Below are 20449 nucleotides of genomic sequence, written 5' to 3' on the forward strand. Positions count from 1 at the left end.
TTTAAGATATCAAATTTTTAGTTCTAAAAAATATTACCCTAAAATCCAAGAGGGTAAGTTTATCCCAGGATGGCAGTAGAGACCAATTTCCCGAATTCCTTGAAAGTCACAATGTAACAGCAGAAAATTTGATAATTCTGAAGCAGCATTAACCACAGTCTTGTAGGTGTAATAAACTGGAGGTTGGTTGTTACATTCATCAAAACATACAGCTATTTTATCCGAATAACGGGAGGCAGCCTGATGCACCAATTCCTGAAGAGTCATTTCACTGAAGTTTATCTGAACATCACTGGTAGCAGAGAGTTCTACCTATTTCCAGAAATGTTAGGGGGACAAGGAGTTTTAGGGAGTTTGCTGGGGGGCGGGGAGTAGAGAAAAAATTCTATACAATCACTCCTCACAAAAATAACTACATCAAAGACACACAGTTAAAGAATCTCTGAACTACCAACTGTCTATGGTAACTTTGCTGAGAACCGGCGAGGTTGAAATTTTGATACAAGCAACCTAACTCCCTGTCAGAGGTGGAAGAAAATTTGAGAGGGGAATGGTATATACATAGATGAGGATGAAACAAGCATAAATGTAGAATTCTCTCAAAACAGAACACAAAGTAAAAAAGAAATGAATAATAATAATTACCCAAAATAAAACCAAATTTAAAGTACAACATGCTTAATTTTTTCATTTTTCTTCAGTTGTTACAGATTGATTAAAATAAAGTGGTTACAATCCTGTATGGTAACTTTGAAAAGACTAATGCAAATGAAGTCTGCTTTTAGGAACTGAATTTAGGTGAAAGCAAAACCAACCTCTGATAGAAAGAAGAGAAAAAACCCTTACATCCATCCAGTTTTAGTCCTCTATATAAAAACTGTGTTTATTATTATTATAACACAGCAAGCCACTTTTATAATTGTTAAGAAGTAAGCTCTTCATACTCTAGTTTGATATTTATTTATTTGTTTTTTTGTTTGGTTTGTTTGTTTGGCAGCTTGCAGGATCTTAGTTCCCCGACCAGAGATCCAACCCAGGGCCCCAAGAGCGCCAAGTCCTAACCACTGGACCACCAGGAAATTCCCTCTAGTTTGATTTTTAAATTGTCAATAAATTCATTTAAATTTAGACTCTAAATATAGTATTATGACTCAATAAAGTATTGTATCAATACAATGTTCTTTGGGCTTCTCAATGCAGATTCTATAAAAAGAAAATCTGGGGCTTCCCTGGTAGCACAGTGGTTAAGAATCTGCCTGCCAATGCAGGGGACACAGGTTAGAGCCCTGGTCCGGGAAGATCCCACATGCCTCGGAGCAACTAAGCCCGTGCACCACAACTACTGAGCCTGCGTTCTAGAGCCCACGAGTCACAACTACTGAGCCCGCACGCCACAACTACTGAAGCCCGCATGCCTAGAGCCCATGCTCTGCAACGAGAAGCCACCGCAATGAGAAGCCCGAGCACCACATCAAAGAGTAGCCCCTGCTCACCGAAACTAGAGAAAGCCCGCGCGCAGCAACGAAGACCCAACACAGCCAAAAATAAATAAATAAAATAAATAAATAAATTTTAAAGATTTTAAGCAAACCTGTGCGCAGTCAGCCGCAGGTGTCTTCGTACTTCGCTCCCTCACGTGTCCCCAGTGGATACCACCTCCTGCCGAGACCCACTCAAGAAGGCGTAGGGGTGAGGGGGTAGCGGGGAGGTCCGAGCCCATCCGGACCTTCTCCCGACAATCCAACCCCAACACTTCTTCACACACAGCGAATAAACCAACACCTTAAAGCCGGCCCACCGCGCAGCCCTCAAAGCTCTCGGCTTCCTAGAAATCTTCCCCGTCGCCTTGCTGACGTCAGCACGAGCGACCCGGGGCAGGCAACGTCCTGCTGCCCCGCCCCTTCCCGGAGCTGCGGAGCCAATGCGAGAGAAGTGTTGGCTGCTTTGCTATCTCTCCTCTCATTCAAGTCTCTGGTCTGGTCTTGATGGGTTTTGGACAGGGTTTGCAAGGACTTTGAAGTTGACCCGGTTGGAGTCGTACCCTTTCATATTTGCCAAGAAACTTTAATTCCAAGCAGCTGTCTCCTCGTTCACAAAGTGGGGATAAAGATATTACGTAGAGTTAACGTGAAGAGCGATGAAATCATTGTGAAATAAGAGTGACTGGACTTCATGCGTTGGACTTTTTTTTATAATCTGCCCTACACTGTGGGGAACTGTGCAACAATAAAGCCTGCAAACGAAGTCCCTGCCATAAGTAGGCTGACATTTTAATTGGAAGAGATGAATTTAAACGATAACTAAGAATATTTCAACTTTCAACAGGAGCTATAAAGAAAACAGGTCTGAGGAGAGTTACTTAAGCTATACGCTGAATAAAAATCTGTTTTTAAGGGAATTTTAGTTGGAGGCGTTTAAGTTAGTTATCTAAAATGTCAACAGCAGTAATAGTGATATTTTTTAAAGCTACTGTGCCGGTAGCAGAGAGGAAATTGAAACCGAGTCCTCCCTACTGAGTTTATGATTAATCTCTCCCTCCACAGCTGTATTCCCTTTCTTGTCCCCTCTGACCTCAATCCTGTGTTAACTGAACACTAATCAAAGTCAGATGAGTAAGACTGCTGTTGTTGATAACATCGTTAATGTACTAAAATTGCTGTTATAGATATATGCATCATTATTAACATACAAACTCAGGATGTTTCTCCAAGGCAAGATGAGCTCACAGACCTGTATCACCTGGCCAGAATCATAAACTGGAGACAACCTGACTCACAAAACCATGATTAAGAAATGTAAGAAGACTGTGATTAACCCCAGTTTCTTTGTTCTTCCCCTTTAAAACGTCCCTAACTCAAAGACCAAGATGAGGTGGATCTGAGATCTATCTCCCACTTCCTTGCTTGGCACCCTGCAAATAAACCTGTACTTTGCTTCAAACACCTGCTGTCAAAGAGTTTGGCTTTCTGCACCCGGCACGCAGGATCCCTTGCTCAGTTACAAAGTGATCAGGGTTTTGGTTTTGTTTTGGCTAGGGGAAGGACTGAGGAGGCAGCCGGGCATCAATAAACGATACATGAAAAGGCATAGGATGCTTTTGTGTCCTTAGGTGTTGGTGGCAAGAAACTGTAGCAGTAATCCAAGCAAGAGATACCTCCACTTACTTGCCCATGAGACTTTCACCAGGTTGTACTATGGGTCTTTTATTTGGGGAGGGGCCACTCAAAGGTGTCTCTTTGTTTCTATATTTGGGAATGACACCATTATCCACCCAGTGAAACCCTAGATATCCAATCCCACCCAACTTCTTTTTTACCCTCCTGTATGCAATTAGATCCTACACCCTCTACTCCCTAATCTCTAGACCAATGCCCAGCTGGCTATATCAGAATCACTTGTGGTAATGTTAAACAACACAGATTCCAGATTCCTGGATCTCCATCCCAAGAGGTTCTGAATTCATTTTCTAGTGACGGAGGGGCTTGCAATCTGCATTCCTCCCCTGCCCCCTGACCTGCATTCTTTAAATGATAACATCGTCATCTCCACTACTGCTATCTTAGTTCAGGGCTTCTTGGTCAGTGTTTCCCTAAAGCCCTTCCAGTCTTGCTGGGCTACAGTAGACTCTGAACTGCTGCCAGGATAATGTCCGTTTCATTATTGAAGATATCATTTTTCAATTCTGATGTTAATGATAGCTTTTTTTAGGTTTTTTCCCCCCTTGCAGTCTCTATTTCTCCTGTTGGTTTCGGATTCTTTCATGTTAGAGGCTTCCATGGGTGTCTGGTAATAATCATTGATTATCTGATCATATTTAAAAGTGGGCATTTAAAAGCTGATGGGAAGCTCTGAATCTGTGGAGCAAGTTTTTTGAAAATCAAGTGAGAGAAAAGGGCTGCAGGGGAGGGAGGAGGGTCTCAGAATTCAGTATAAAATTTTGCACTTAATTCTATTCCAGGTGCCTGATGTTCTCCAATACAAAGACCCCCTGTTTTACTCTCTCCCAAACAAAACGGCCTTCAGAGTTAAGCTTAAGGGTGATGGGAGGTAGCATAAGGGTATAACTCATTCCTAAGCGAATTTCCAATCCTTTTAGTTACCATCTTTACCCCTGCTTCCAAAAGCCAGTTTCTCAGTTTTTAAGGGTGCTCTATGATGTAAGTAGGATTGCTTATTGGCTTTGCTCACTGCTGGTTTAGTCTAGCTTTTCCAAATCAGCCGAGCCCTTTGCTTTTTTGCTTTTTTTTTTTTTTTAATGAGTTTATTTATTTATTGGCCGCGCCATGCGGCGTGCGGGATCTTAGTTCCCCAACCAGGGATTCAACCCATGCCCCCTGCAGTAGAAGCACAGAGTCCTAACCACTGGACCGCCCAGGAATTCCCTGAGCCCTTTGCTTTTTTTTTTTTTTTTTTTTTTTTGCGGTACGCGGGCCTCTCACCGTTGTGGCCTCTCCCGTTGCAGAGCACAGGCTCCGGACGCACAGGCTCAGCGGCCATGGCTCACGGGCCCAGCCGCTCCGCGGCATGTGGGATCTTCCCGGACCGGGGCACGAACCTGTGTCCCCTGCATCGGCAGGCGGACTCTCAACCACCGCACCGCCAGGGAAGCCCAAGCCCTTTGCTTTTGCTTTAAAATTTTTGCTTCTGTTATCTCTTTCCCTCTATCCTTAAGAGTTTGTGACTGTAAAAATCCCTTCACTGTCATTTTCAGGGGGCCTAAGAGGGAGCAAATGTAGAAGACTATGTTCATTTTTACCTGGTAATCTAGAGTGATCATTCTAAAACATACACCAGAGCTTAAGAAGCTGCTTAAGAAGCTTCAGTGGCCTCTCATTGCCTGCATGACACTCAGACTCTAGCAAGGTAAACAAGATAGTTCGTTATCTTTCTAGCCTAATCTCTCACAGTTGGCTACTGCTTTCTCACCCCATGCTCCACATTCCCCACACCTGGTACTGTAACATCCAGCTATAATAAGACCCTAGTAAGTCTTCTGAGCCTACCAAACCCTTATCAAGTTTCCACACCTGTGCTTTGGCTGAGTCACAGGCTGAAAAAACCCTTTCCCTCCCCACACCTGCTTGATGAACATTTATTCCTCTTATGAAAACAGTTCTAACATCACCTCCTCCAATGTCTTTCTTCAAGCCTTGTATGAGAATTTACCCATCCTCCTCCAACCCCCATCCCATAAACCTAGCATACTGCTGGGAAGAGCAATTTGCCATGGGCCCCCAAGTGTCCCTGCAAATTTTTTCTGGGTACGCAAAGAATGCAAGGTACTGACTGCTCTCTACCCAGGTCATTTTTCAGGGTTGTTCGGGGTGATCAATCTTCAGAGCTGAGGTAATGTCTTCCCCAAGCAGCAAGCTTTCTTCCACTTCCTGTAAAAGGAATGAATCCCCCCAAACTTAGTATTCCTTTCCTGTAACGCAACCCACTGTGTGTGCAGACATCCATCTATGTCTACCTTAGTTACCCGAGGGGGACTTAGGAGGCATGGAGAATTGACAGACATGAAGCTCCGGCTACTGCTTTTGCCATGAGTAATGAAGTTCTCTTTGACCCAGGAATCTCATGTCCACTACCATGAAACAGTAACAAACTGGCTTATTAGCTTTTAAATAGGGTACAAGCCTTCCCAAACGGTGACTTACACTTCTCATAGAACCTGTAACAGCTGCAGTATTTCCAAGTCTGCCTTCATTTAATCCCTTCTTGACAGCAGATTCATGTGTTTTGCACCTGTTTCCTGAACTATCTTTTTACTGTTCCCCATCTATTTACTACATCATTCCAATTCCTAACAAGTATCAAATGCCTGCCCCAGTACCTTGCTGATCCTTTGCACATTTATTGGTACATTCTCATTTCACTGCTTCTCTTCAGCTACTTCCCAACTTATCTCTCAGTTGTCAATGTCATTGTTTCTTTTGAAAATAAAAATTATTTCAAAAGTAATTTTGAGGGACTTCCCTGGAGGTCCTGTGGTTAAGCCTCTGTGCTTCTACCGCAAGGGGCACGGATTCGATCTTTGGTCAGGGAAGGTCCCGCATGCCATGCAGCGCGGCCAAAATAAATAAATGTAAAAAAAAAAATACGCTTAAAAAATTTCTAAATAACAACAACAAAATATTTGAAAACCTTTGACCCTACACCAAGACAAGGTTAGGTCCCTGTCATGTGCTCTGGTAGCACTGTAGCCCACGTCACAGTTGGGACAGCGGTGTGTGATTTACTCTAAGGGAGCTCAGCTGCCCATGGGTTCATTTAGGTTTTGCATTTTTGTCAGGTGATTGTGAAAGAACGGAGGGATGAGGGAAGTTAGGCTCTTTGCAAGAGTGAGCCCGTTAGAGTTCTCTAGAGGGAATTCCCTGGCGGTCTGGTGGTTAGGATTCTGCGCTGCCACTGCAGAGGACATGGGTTCGATACCTGGTTGGGGAACTAAGATCCTGTGTGCCGTGGCCAAAAAAAAAAAAAAAAAAATTGATGTTGCAGTCTTAAAACAAGTTGGAGACTCTGGCAGGGTTTCTAGGGTGCAGTCTTGAGAATTCTATCTTCTTCTGGAAACCTCAGTCTTTACTCTTAAGGCCTTCAACTGACTGGATGAGGCGCACCCACATTACAGAGGGTAATCTGCTTTACTCACAGTCTACTGATTTACATGTTCATCCCAGGTAAAAAAAAATACCTTCCAAGCAACGTCTAGACTGGTGTTTGAACAACGTGGCACCAAAGCCTAGTCAAACTGAAACATAAAATTAACCATCACATCTAACATACCCATCAGTGGAGCCAAACAAGCAATCTTCAATGATTGAGGTACAGTGCAAGCACCCACTTGGGTCTCTGTTGTGTAATCATTTTCTGTTTGTCATAGTGCAGTGAGAAATTCTGATTCACTTTGTTATAAAGCAGAAATTAACACACCATTGTAAAGCAATTATACTCCAATAAAGATGTTAAAAAAAAAGAAATTCTAAAAAGGTTAAAAGCATTGGTTCCTGCCATCCAACAAATTCTCAGCTACATGAGAAGACTATTTCTGCATACAAAAACATAAATTTACATGGCATTTTTTGCAGTTTTCTCTAAAATGTCTGAGTGAGCAGTTTTTTTCTGAGAGGGCTGGATTTTCTTTTTGACCTCTTTATGAAACATGAAGGCAATTTTCCTTAGAGGAGTTGACTACACCCTACTTGAAACCCTAAGAAAGGCATCAGAAACTCAAGTGAGTTAATCATATTAGTATGATTAACTTAAGTCTACCTGTCAGAGCAAACTTTCCTAGATTCCAGGGAAGAAATAGAGATAATATCTAAAGTTGGTACAGTAAGAAGTAAATAGTATGAGCTAATTGTTTAAAACATAGAGATTAACAACAGAAAAAAATTTAAATGTGGATGCACTACAGAGGACTGGAGAGGGCAGTGACCTCTTTATTTTCTTCATTTTTAACTATATGCATGCATTATTTTGATAGTTTTTTTTTTAGAGGTAGGACCCTGGTATCTTTATTTTTAAACAGACTGTTTTTTAAAGTAGTTTTAGGTTCATAGTGAAATTGAGCAGAAGGTACAGAGTTCCCATATGCCCCCCCACCCCGCATAGAATAATCTCCCCCGTTATTAATATCCCCCCCGGAAGTGGTCCATTTGTTACAGGTAATCATTACACTGATACATCATTATCACCCAAAATTTATAGTTTACATTAGGGTTCATTCTTGGTGTCATACATTCTACAGATTTGGACAAATATATAATGACATGTATCCACCATCATAGTAATATACAAAATAGTTTCACTATCCTAAAAATTCCCTGTGCTTCACCTATTCATCCCTCTCTCCCCACCAGCCCCTGGCAACCACTGATTTTTTTTTTTTTTTGCAGTACGCGGGCCTCTCACTGCCGTGTCCTCTCCCGTTGCGGAGCACAGGCTCCGGATGCGCAGGCTCAGTGGCCATGGCTCACGGGCCCAGCTGCTCCGCGGCATGTGGGATCTTCCCGGACCGGGGCACGAACCCATGTCCCCTGCGTCGGCAGGCGGACTCTCAACCACTGCGCCACCAGGGAAGCCCACCACTGATCTTTTTTATTCTCTCCATAGTTTTGCCTTTTCCAGAATGTCATATAGTTGGAATCATACAGTATGTACTCTTTTCAGATAGGCTTCTTTCACTTGGTAATATCCATTTAAGTTCCCTCCACATCTTTTCATGGCTTGACAGCTCATTTCTTCTCAGACTGAATAATATTCCATTGTTTGGATGTACCACAGTTTATTCATGTACCTACTTTATTTTTATTTTAAAAAGTACTCCTCCCCAACACACACACGCAGTTTGGGAATCTAAGCCTCCTCTTCTGTGACACCTTCCCTATTCTTGCTAGTGTCTCCACAGAACTTGGCACTAACATAGCGCTTACTTAGCACTGCATTTCTATTTACTTTATTTGTCCCTCCTACTCAACCAGCAGTTTTGCCTGGTTCATAAGAGATGGTCTATTTACTGAAATGCCCGAACCAGAGAAATAAGATATGAGTAGCTGGTGCCAAGAATGGATCCTGGATGTGACTGTCACTGTGCTGTTCACCATAATGCAGTACCTGAAAGTCACTATTTAGAAAAAGTACACACACATATTTAAATGTACTCATTACATATATTTGTCACCAACGCATCACAAGGAAGTCACAAAAAGTAGGCTTAGTTTAGTTCACAATATAGATCCTGTGAAAACACATTTCTCATTTGCTCTGCAGTTTACAATATCTATAAAAATTTAAAGCAGTTAAACAACATTTGAGATTACACTGGTATAAAATTGTAATTCACACTTCAGAAACTTGTGAAATAAAAGGCCATGATGGGGAAAGAGTAAGAAATTTGTAGAATTACCAAACTGTCACAGTACCTTTTTCCTTTATAAAAGCATCTCAATAAAACAAAATAAAAACTATGGAAAACACAAAAGTCAAATCAGAGATTTTGGTTTAGTACTTTCCCTGAGTCTCTTGTTTTTAAAAAAATCAAAGTAAGGCTGGTTCAAAACTGACCCATAAGGTCTTGCCTCCTCCATATGCTGCCATGAGGAATACATTTAAGGCAAGAGGCTATACACACAAATGGTCCCAGGGCTTTATTCAGATGCCAGTTTGCTTGTGGTACCACCACAGGGTTATCTGACCCACTGCTGCCTGCTGCACATGGGCTTAAAGAGCTGTCAACGGGCCTCCCTGGTGGCGCAGTGGTTGAGAGTCCGCCTGCCGATGCAGGGGATACGGGTTCGTGCCCCGGTCTGGGAGGATCCCATATGCCGCGGAGCGGCTGGGCCCGTGAGCCATGGCCTCTGGGCCTGCGCGTCCGGAGCCTGTGCTCCACAGCGGGAGAGGCCACAACAGTGAGAGGCCCGCGTACCGCAAAAAGAAAAAAAAAAAAAAAAAAAAAAGAGCTGTCAACGTTTTCTCTTGGCCTGCCATGATACAACACATGAGACTAAATACCAAATGAAGACAAAAGATTATGGTTATTAATAAATATTACAATTCTAGGTGGATTTGGACACTATGTACACCCAATCATGGTAATAACACAGAAACAAACACTTTTATGTTTTAAAAATCTTACATAAACAAGGGTTGAGGGCAAGTCATTTTAAAGTTTTAAATCTCAGATGTTAAAAAACAAACAAAAACCTTATAAAAAATCTAATTCATTAGATCCCAATAAAACAAAGTAGAAAAAGTGATACGTTGATGCTCGGAATTAGATGAGCATGCTAATTAAAAAAAGCTGTTGTCTCCTTGTTCCGTAAACTTGGCCCCTACAATGTTTCTACTTGATCATCTCATTGCATACACAGTATATTTGCAAGTGATCAAGCACTTCATTAAAAAAGCATATAATCAAATTAAGGATAAAAGGTTTGTTAGAATCTAAAATTATTTTTTACTTCAAATGTACCAGGTTACTTGCTGGGCTTCTACTATAAGGGCACTAAGTAGTATGGATCATACTTTCTAGTCAAATGTAGGAAAATACTTTGCACAGCCATGTTTTTACAGTCATTCTCAGAGCATCTCAAAGATAGGTTGCAAATTACTGCTCTATGTCTCCCTCTTGAAATCTCAATTGCAGACCAACGGCAAACATTTCAAAAGCTAATAATCATGCACTGTCTTAAAACTGAGGGGTGGAATGATGGCTCTAACCACCAAAATAACTGCTGCAAGTTATTTAATTTAGTAATATAAGCACCTCATTGCACAGGTGGGGAAAGTGAGGCACAAAAAGGTGTTTCTTCTGTTTTTTGTTTTTTTTAAAGAGAACTCTTGATGCTAGGTAACTTTGGGGTATAATGGATTCAAGGTTTGCATGAAATGTTATACTTAACTCACATGTCCTGTTTGCATCACAACACCTTAGTCTAACCTCTTGCAAACTCTTTAAAGCATGGACGTGGCAAATGCCACTGACCGCCTGCCTTCTCTGACCAGGTGAAAAAGGCTAGCCAATGCTTGAGCGAAAAAAAAGAATACCACATATTGTTGTATTATATGTAATTAGCAAGGTTCAATTATGAAAATATTCCATAACTGAATTTCCATAACTCTCAAACATTCCACAAAATTCTCTAAGAACCTGTGGGAGAGCAGAGTACCTGGCAATCCTCTCTTAAACAGAAATTTACCGATTCGTTGCATTACTGTTGATGATCTGAAGTTAAATGTATACGATTTATAAAAATAAAAGTACTAAACTACTAAATAAAACTGAAAGGATCATCCAAGTTCCTAGATAATACCAAAATATTTATCTAGGATTACTAAAGAAATCATAGCACTTTGGTACCCTTTTCAGAAAAAAATCTCAAAACTTATAACACAAGCATGTGGCATTTCACACTGTACCGAGTAACAGTAAATGGAGGTGTAACCACTATAACTTCTCCACTAACTTTGTGTTTTGAAACATCATGTCTGCCCCTAGCAGCTACCATTCCAGTTCCACAGGGTATTTTCCAGTCAGACAAGCTGTACAATGATTGTTCTTTTCAAAACATTCCAGACCATTCCCATTTTCTTGAATCATAACATCTTCCTTTGTACAATGACTATTCTTTTCAAAACATTCCAGACCATTCCCATTTTCTTGAACCATAATATCTTGCCTTTTCACTTTCTGTTTTTTAAATGTTATCCCTTCTTGTACAGATGAAACCAGTCCTTCTACTGACAGATACACAACACTGTTTGCTCCTACGGGGGAAAGACAGGGAAAAAGGTCATGAGACTTCCATTGGAAAGGAAGAATTGCCTTAACAGAGAATAATTACAAACAGAAAAACATAAGCCAAAATAAAAATTTCTCCTTTAGCCCCTGTCTCTCTCTTTTTAAAAAATTTTTTTAAATTTATTTATTTATTTTTTGGCTGTGTGGCTTATGGGATCTTAGTTCCCTGATCAGGGACTGAACCCAGGCCCTTGGCAGTGAGAGCTGGAGTCTTAACCACTGGACCACCAGGGAATTTTCTCCATTAGCCTCTCTTAAAAAAAAAGGCGGGGTGGTGGTGGTGGTGGCTGGAGAATCAAAACTCAGGGCCTTTATTTTTTTTTTTTAATTTTAAATTGGAATTTAAGGGATAACAATTTAAAATAGCAGTGGAGGATTCAAGTCTAGAATGGCTTCAAAAGGCTTTAGGAGTCATTTTCTTGAATAACAGACCTTGAAGTCAGGAAGATCTGGGTTCAAATTTAAGCTCAAGGTCACTTACTTTTCCTAAGCCTTTTTTTTTTCAGCTATCAGATAAGGGAAATATTGCCTAATTGTAGCAGTTTTGTGATGTTATCATGATAATATAGATATGTTCCTGGCAAAGAGTGAGTGCTCACAATATATCAGTTGGGTGACATTCAAAATATTTAACTGGGGACTTCCCTGGTGGCACAGTGGTTAAGAATCCGCCTGCCAATGCAGGGGACACAGGTTCAAGCCCTGGTCCAGGAAGATCCCACATACCGCGGAGCAACTAAGCTCGTGCGTCACAACTACTGAAGCCCGTGCGCCTAGAGCCTGTGCTCTGCAACAAGAGAAGCCACCACAATGAGAAGCCCGCGCACTGCAACGAAGAGTAGCCCCCGCTCGCCGCAGCTAGAGAGTAAACAATCAGTGTGGAGGTACCATACATGGATGAACATGTATGTGATATTTATAGTTTATACCTCACCTGAATTTGAAAGGCAAATGTCTTATCAAGGATAACCTCCATCTCCAAGACTTCTGACCTCATTATTAAAGATAAGCCTATATAAGCTTTTCACTTTTTGATTTGTACCCACAGCCAAATTATTCTATTAGAATCTGTGGTGAAATTACTTTTGTTTTTCTTCTGATCTGACCTTTGGGAGGCTTTAACTGATTAGCAGTTCTCTCTACTAGGAAAGCCTTTCTTCTTCTCTGATCTCACCTTAGCCTAGCTCTCCATCACAGCACTCACTACGGTGTCCACACATATCAGGCTCTCTCACTATTGATCTGCTCAACACATACAACATTTACTTTCAATAAATATTGAACACTATTTTTTATTAAAAGTGTAAAGATTGACAAGCTTGGATTTTCTGTTAATAAATGAATAAAGATAAAAGTTTATAGAAATTGTAATACCTACCTAGATGATCTGAGATATGCTCAAATTCTGGTTTATTGGCAATAAGCTCTTCTTTTGTTGGTATGTTTATTCCCATGAAGCATGGATATCTAATAGGTGGTGAAGCTACGCGAATGTGTACCTTGGAAAGAAATCATTTCACACATTAATTAGTTTGACATTCACTGTGAACAATTATGCAAAATTCTGTCATTCACAAATACAACATAAAATTGTTTTACAGAATACTTTAACAACATACGGGTAATAAAGCATACTAAAAAATTTATTCACTCTAATAGGTGGAAAAGAATCTTAGAAAATCATGTGATATATATATAGAACTCCAGTGTTCAGTCAGAACTACTTTTAGAATTAATTCATTACCAAGAATCCTACTTGAGCAGCCCTGTCCTAGACTCCAAAGTGTCCTGACAAGAATTTCAAAATGTTAGCCACTTGTAAAGGGTTCTTTTTACAGAGATCCCCATTGTTTCCTTCTGTCACCTACTAACAAGGACATTTCTTTCTTCTGATCTGTCATTTCTCATTTATTATATTCCTAGGACCACCTTCAGTTTTTTCCTCTAACACTTGAATGGCACTTTTGCCTACCTCTTATTTTACCTTTTTAAAAAGAAAAATAACATCTACCAGGATATAATAAAAACCTTACTACTACTACAAAGAACTATGTTTGTCTATTTTTTTATCTATCATTATTTTCTGCCTTTTGTCAGAAACATTTACACAGCTGTAATCAGTGTCCACATTTACTTTTTACCTTTCTTGTAACAGCAAAGATTTTCCCATGTTTTGCAGTCTTCATAATTATAGTTTTTAATGGTTGCATCATATTTCATCATACTGATATATTGATTTACTAAATTATTTCCTGCTGGTAGATATATGAGCTATTTCCAGTTCTTTTGTTTATTTGTGTCTATTCTTTTTTACTATTGTAATGGATCTGAACTTGCTTTCTAAATAGACTGTCATACTGCTTTCTATACCATTTTCTCCACGATAGATTTTATTTCTAAATCTGATCAACTATTAGCTGTAAATGACATCTCATTTCAGTAATTTGAATTACTGAACTATGTAGTTAGAATAAGCTTTGAGATTTGAAAGTATAACCTAATGTGTCAAATTTATTACACTAGGATTGCTTCCATATCTTCAAAAAGAAAAAGTAATCAATACTCTACAAATTTAAAAGTATTCTATTTTGTGGTTTATTAGTTTTAAAATTAGGTTTATAAAAATTTTAACATAAAATTTTCATGACTATCATGTTGTAATTATTGGTGCTTTAGGATAGGTGTTTTAATATTACTTACCTCTTTTGCACCAGATTCTTTGAGCAATTTGATTATGGGTGAAATGGTATTGCCTCTCACAATTGAATCATCTACAAGAACAATTCTTTTGCCTTTAAAGTTGTCCGACAATACTCCAAATTTTTTCGCAACACCAAGTTGTCTTAACCTCATGTTTGGCTGAATGAATGTTCTTCCTACATACCGGTTTTTACATAGCACCTCCACATATGGAAGCCCACACTGACAGAGAAGGAATAAAAGGACAATGAGCAGTACATATACAGAGAACTCTAGGGTTCTGTTTTCTCTAGGTCATGCTTCCATTATAACATCTATGTAATAAGTTTTAAATATGGTTGTTATTCTGAGCTCTCCATCATCAGATTACAATTTTCCTCCACTATTTAAACTGTAGGGAAGAAAAGGCAAAAAGAAAAATTACTGAAAGTCCTCTACTTAGTAGGAAAAACAATTCATTTTATTAGAATTTGTAATGCTTCTTTCTTAAACACATATTATTTCTCTGTCTTGGAAAAGAATACCAAGAATGTGAACACATGACAAAGAATAAATCACTGTCAGAAAAATTCACATATTTAAAAATTGTCAGCAGGAAATGAATTAAAACCAATAGGCTAAGGAGATACTTTCTGAGGGACAGGAGGTGACTTATCCATCTAACAAGGTAATACTTCTCTAAAATGAATGCATATTATTTCTTTTAAAAATTCACAAACTAAACTTTCCAATGTAGTGAATGTTCGGTATTATACACCAGGATCACTATAATTACATATTCTACCTGGTTATGAAAAATGAAATTAAGCATAGTACTAAGAACATTATACAAAATTAACATAAACAACTTTATTATCACCCACACTCAGTAGGGAATAAATACACCAGCGGCTTGTGAGGGTACTTAATAATAAGCAAATATTACCACTAAATTCTACACATAGTCATGATATTATTTTTTTAAAATGAAGGGGGTCGTTTTCCTAGTCTTTGGGTAAACTTTTTGTGGACCCATTAAAAAATAGTGCCACTGGATGAAAAGGCTGGAAAATAAGTAACTCTTGCCAAGGAACCAACACTTTCCTTTTCCTTACAATAAACTGATGAGTTTCTCTTTATATACATGGATTTCTAATCTCAGTGCTAAATGAGCAATTCACTGTGTGTTAATTAAGAGAAAATACCTTTGCTGCGTAACCAAGGGCAGCAGGCGTAGCAGATTCCGGGACAGTGCTAACTAAATCCGCATCCACAGGGGCTTCAATTGCCAGCTGCTGACCACAACGGTATCTTACTGTGTAAACCATTTGGTCTGGAATGTTTGGAAAAGGAAATAAATTTTTACTTAGTATAATATAGCACAGCATAATATCACTATTCTAAGAAACTAGCTTGTTAGAACTCTATAGAATTGAGCATGCAGCAACGAAGACTCAACACAGCCAAAAATAAATAAATAAATAAATAGAAAAAGAAAAGCAAGACAAAAAAAACGCTAAAGTGGAAACACATAAACTGGGGGAATTCACTCTTTAAAAAAAGAATTAACCTTAATACATATCTGAAAATCATAATCCTTACTCCTAAAAGGAAAACAAAATCCAAGAGTCAGATGAAAAGGAAAAACTGTGATCTTATGACTTGTAAGCTCAGTCCCAAAATTCGCAACATATAACTATGTGCCTTCAAAGAGCCAGGTAAGCCTTTGGGCCCAAGAATTGCCATGTTTCAATGAGGTAAATAATAGATTTATATCAATAGTTAGAGATATTTTACTTACCTTCAAATATACTATCTGGTCTTGCAAAATAAACATATTCAAAGATACAGAAAGCCACTGGGTTTCCTTCAGACCTTGGTATAATATCAAGAGTTTGGACATTATGTCTGGATATTTCCACAATTTCTCCAGGCAAGATTTCACGGTAATATCTTGGGAAACAATATTAAAGACTATAAATAAACCAGTCAAATTAAGGCAAATTATCTATTATAAAGCACACAGAGTCCCTTCCCTTATAAAGGAAAAATGGCTCAATTTAATATAAAGTATATTGGCTTAAAAAATTAAAAAGTAGTATTCCTGGGCTTCCCTGGTGGCGCCGTGGTTAAGAATCCGCCTGCCAATGCAGGGGACACGGGTTTGATCCCTGGCCCGGGAAGATCCCACATGCCGCGGAGCAACTAAGCCCGTGAGCCACAACTACTGAGCCTGTGCTCTAGAGCCCGTGAGCCACAACTACTGAAGCCCGCACCTAGAGCCCGTGCTCCCCAACAAGACAAGCCATGACAATGAGAAGCCCGCGCACTGCAACGAAGAGTAGCCCCCGCTCGCTGCAACCAGAGAAAGCCCACGCACAGCAACGAAGACCCAATGCAGCCAAAAATAAAAACAAATAAATAAATAAATTTATTAAAAAAAAGAAAAGTAGTATTCCTCCAGCAGTAATTTCCATAAATCTGTTACCCCTAAATTCAAATTTAGAATTTAAGAAATTAAAAGCCCTATATATATTTTTTTTGTGGTACGCGGGCCTTTCATTGCTGTGGCCTCTCCTGTTGCGGGGCACAGGCTCTGGACGCGCAGGCTCAGCGGCCATGGCTCACGGGCCCAGCTGCTCCGCAGCATGTGGGATCTTCCCAGACCGGGGCACGAACCCGTGTCTCCTGCATCGGCAGGCGGACTCTCAACCACTGCGCCACCAGGGAAGCCCAAAAGCCCTATATTTTATTGATTTTTAAAAGCATGAAGGCTAAAGAGAACATTTTTATCCTGGCTTAAATTTTTTGCTCATAATTATTACTTGTTGAGGAGATTCTTCCTTTCTAAAATAAGTCTCATGGTATTTTGAAAACAGGATGCCAGTTCCTGGGTTAGAAGGTATTATTGGGACATTAATGTTAGTGCAACTGCTGAGCACAATGTACAAAAGGAACTGCATTTATAAACATGTATTCTTGCAGACATCAGAAACAAAAAAAATTTTTTTTATTGATGTGGAAAAAGTTGATCTGTTGAGTGAGATAAAACTTACCTTGCACCAATAGATAAAAAGCTACATGATTCTGAAGACACCACCCATCCTTCTGTTTCTGAAGATTTCTTTTCTGTAAATCATAAGACAATCGATTCAATTACTGAATTCAAGAAATTTTAAAAGAGGCTACGTATTTCAAGAGAACAGTTAAACACCAAATAGATAAGTAAAAGAGCTCACAGAATATCCATTACTATGACTTTAAGAGCATATGGTTCCTCATTTGACTAGAACCAAAGATAAAATTAATAATCCCAAGATTCCTTCAAACAATATGGTTTCATGGCTTGAATAAGACATCTCATAAGTCAAAAGGAAAATCGCTGAAATCATACTGCACAAATGAAAAAGCTGGGCAAAGGATATGAATAGGCCACTCAGGACAAAGCAGGAATGTCCATTAAATATATTAAAAATGGCTCAGCTCAGAAATATTCAAGGAAATGTGAAACTTTGAAAACTAAGTGCCATTTTTTTCTTTTTTACCTAGCTTTTACTCAATAAGCTCCTTATACCTACAGATTTCAGGGTGTGCCAATAGTAGGACAATGACTTGGGAAAGCATTATAAAATTATATTTCTTTTGAAGTTCATTACCTTTATCATTTATATCAGATACAGGAATAAGACGACCAATGCACAGAGGACGATTTCCATAAGGATCTCGTACTGCATAAATCACATCTCTGTGCATTATAATCAGAGAGTATGCCGTGGGTGCTTCCTTCATTAAGTTTTTAATCCTGGAATCAATTAAATAATTGAATGAATAATTTTAGTTACAAACACATGCAAGAGCAAGCTCTCATTACCAGACCTGCACACTCAGCCTACTTTTACCATTACCTTGCCACCCAGTCTGGGGTGTCATCTTGTTCCTGAGGAGGGGTATACGCCAGTAACTGGGTGATCATTTCGCTATCAGAACTTGTTGACAGACCAATACCGTGACGCAGAAGCTATTTGGAAAGGAGAAAAGTTGCAGTCATTAGAGGGGAAGCTTTAACTCACCCCTCACCCAATAGCCTGCCATCACAGGAAGAGATCAGGCATCGTGTAGATGCTCAGTTACGGAATCCTGCATCCTACCAATGGTAGGTATGTATGCATAATAACGGAGAATCGCTGCTGGAGGCAATGGGAAGTCTCTGAATCTTTTCAAACAGGAAAAAAAATAGTGCTTTAGGAGGTATACAGGAAAGCTTTTGAAAACTAAGTTTGATGGAATGTAGACTTGCAGTGGGTGTCTGGAGGAGCGGGATGGAGAAGGCATGAGGGTTTGGGGTTATGGTTCTAACTTTTTCAGCCCTCGACACTCCTGACAGATAGGACACATTCCCGTAAGAGTGGCACACTGCAGTGCAGACTCTCAACTCAGGTTTCTTGGTGGTGGTGATGGTGGCTACCCATCCTCACTGATCACCCCTGATGCAGCAAAATGTGTAGAGGTGAAGTCTAGCATCTGGGTAAGGGGTTAGGTGAAAAATAATGACCTGGGTATTGTTTAGAATGGAACTTCCAGTGGTACCTCTAAATAGTGAGTTTTAAAATAATTTTTACTTCATATTTATATTTTTTAAATTGTCTGAATAAAAAATTTTTTTTTCATTTCGGAGCAAAAAAACTGTATTATTGTAATGACAATGCCAGAGGCTAAGAAGAGGGCAGGACAAAGTTCTGGGAATACTTAAATCAATTTTCCAGATCTCAACTCCAAAGCAGTGCATCAGAATCACCTTAGGAGCATATTAAAATGCAGACTCAGCAACCGGCCCCTCCCCAGACTCTGGCGGGGGAATCTCTTAGAATCTGTAATCATAACAAGTACTCCAGCTAATTCTGATACAGTTGTTCTTTGCAGTTAGATAACAGATAGCAACAAAAGGGTAATACCCTTTTCCAAGCTCCTCAATAACTTCTTTTCAGTAATTTATTACAACCATGAAAATGCATTAAAAAAAACTTTACCTTTTTCCTTAAGCGAGCAGCATTTACCAATTCGCCATTATGTGCCACAGCTATTTTCCCATGAAGTGTTTCAACAACAAAGGGCTGGCAATTTTCTAATTCACAGTTTCCTGTAGTGGCGTATCTCGTGTGTCCAATTCCAAGATTTGAAGTATATAATTTCTTCAAATTGTCTTCAGTAAAGACGTGATTTACAAGACCCATTCCCTTGCAAAGTCAAAGTAAGAGCTCATTTTAGGGAAAAAAACACTAGTAGCATTTTTATATGCCTTTGCTCAGACAATCCCAAATTAGAAAATGCAGTTCACTTAATTTCTCTGTGCTTCAGAATTCTAATCTTAAAAAAAGGGGGGGGGGAACTAACCTAATTGTAAGAACTGTGATGCAATAAAATATATATTTGAGGTGAAATTCACATAACATAAAATTAACCATTTTAAAGTGAACATTTCAGTGGTATTTAATGCAGTCACAATGTTGAAGTGCTTGTTTTATAAGATACTTTTTGATAAAACATTGAAGAACAGATGTACTAAGCGTTAACATTTGTCAAATACAATAAACTAAATTATTTGTAATTTTAAATTAAAGCATGTTAAAGTATTCAAATAAATGACTTGTCTGAGTCAGTCTAGCAAACCATCACTGGGAGAGAAATAAAAATAGAAATGACAAATAGAAGTGGTTGACCCTTGAACAATATAGGCTTGGACTGCACAGGTCCACTTTTTCATGGAGTTTTTTCAATAAATATATCAGAAAAATTTTTTGGAGATTTGCAACAATTTAAAAATACTTGGCAGACGAACCGTGTAGCCTAGAGTAACTGAAAAAAATTAAGAAAAAGATGGGTATGTCATGAATAAAATATATGTAGATACTAGTCCATTTTATCATTTACTACCACAAAATATACACAATCCTATTATAAAATGTTAACATTTATCAAAACTTATGCACAGAACAAACACAAACCATAAACTGTGCTATTTGCTGTTTCGAGAAATGTAAACAAACATAAAGGTGCAGTATTACATCATAACTGCATAAAATGAACCACAGTCTGCACTGTAATACTGTAATCATTTCGGAGCCACCTCCTGTTAATATTGCAGGGAGCTCAAGTGCTGCAAGTACGGACTTAAAATGCCATGTGACACTAGCCCTCTCCGGGTGAGCCCCTCACCTCTACCTCAAGTTGCCTATTGCAGTAAAAAGTCTCCTCTCCCAGTTCCTGCATATTTTTCTTCGTGTTTACTGCAATACCGTAAACCTTGAGTAACACCATGGGACTCATTCAAAGTGCCACTAGTGATGCTGAAAGTGCTCCCAAGCAGTCACGACTTTGCAAGAAAAAGTTGAATTGCTTGACGTCTACTGTAGATTGAGATCTGCAGCTGCGGCTGCCCCACCATTTCAAGATAAATGAATCCAGCATAAAGAC

The 20449-nt window shown here is 39.2% G+C and overlaps 3 protein-coding genes across 6 annotated transcripts in view; 1 reads left to right on the forward strand and 2 right to left on the reverse strand.

Moving 5' to 3' along the window:
* The window catches only part of CRACD (capping protein inhibiting regulator of actin dynamics), a 316726-nt gene extending 315175 nt beyond the window's left edge, over positions 1-1551 (forward strand). The window contains exon 10 of the mRNA XM_082609279.1: positions 998-1551. Within this exon, the coding sequence (XP_082465405.1) occupies positions 998-1095 (98 nt within the window). The 3' untranslated portion in view covers positions 1096-1551. The remainder of the gene's footprint in view (positions 1-997) is intronic.
* Positions 1-1835, reverse strand: part of AASDH (aminoadipate-semialdehyde dehydrogenase) — a 37178-nt gene extending 35343 nt beyond the window's left edge. For 2 of the 3 annotated variants that reach the window (XM_082609302.1, XM_082609300.1), the window contains exons 1-2: positions 1592-1835; positions 38-312 (exon numbers count right to left, since the gene is read on the reverse strand). In XM_082609302.1, coding sequence (XP_082465428.1) covers positions 38-312; positions 1592-1720 — 404 coding nt within the window. In that variant the 5' untranslated portion in view covers positions 1721-1835. The remainder of the gene's footprint in view (positions 1-37; positions 313-1591) is intronic. The other variant, XM_082609301.1, reaches the window with a different exon arrangement.
* A 6814-nt stretch (positions 1836-8649) lies between these two features.
* Positions 8650-20449, reverse strand: part of PPAT (phosphoribosyl pyrophosphate amidotransferase) — a 37669-nt gene continuing 25869 nt past the window's right edge. Inside the window, exons 3-12 of one of the 2 annotated variants that reach the window (XM_082609347.1) lie at positions 19006-19212; positions 17884-17996; positions 17635-17780; positions 17035-17107; positions 15780-15931; positions 15184-15311; positions 14000-14221; positions 12678-12798; positions 11173-11265; positions 8650-9243 (exon numbers count right to left, since the gene is read on the reverse strand). In XM_082609347.1, the coding sequence (XP_082465473.1) occupies positions 9053-9243; positions 11173-11265; positions 12678-12798; positions 14000-14221; positions 15184-15311; positions 15780-15931; positions 17035-17107; positions 17635-17780; positions 17884-17996; positions 19006-19212 (1446 nt within the window). In that variant the 3' untranslated portion in view covers positions 8650-9052. Of the gene's footprint in view, positions 9244-9439; positions 11266-12677; positions 12799-13999; positions 14222-15183; positions 15312-15779; positions 15932-17034; positions 17108-17634; positions 17781-17883; positions 17997-19005; positions 19213-20449 lie in introns of those variants that run through there. The other variant, XM_082609346.1, reaches the window with a different exon arrangement.

Source organism: Mesoplodon mirus, assembly GCF_964341445.2.
Source record: "Mesoplodon mirus genome assembly, chromosome: 2".
Taxonomy (NCBI): domain Eukaryota; kingdom Metazoa; phylum Chordata; class Mammalia; order Artiodactyla; family Ziphiidae; genus Mesoplodon; species Mesoplodon mirus.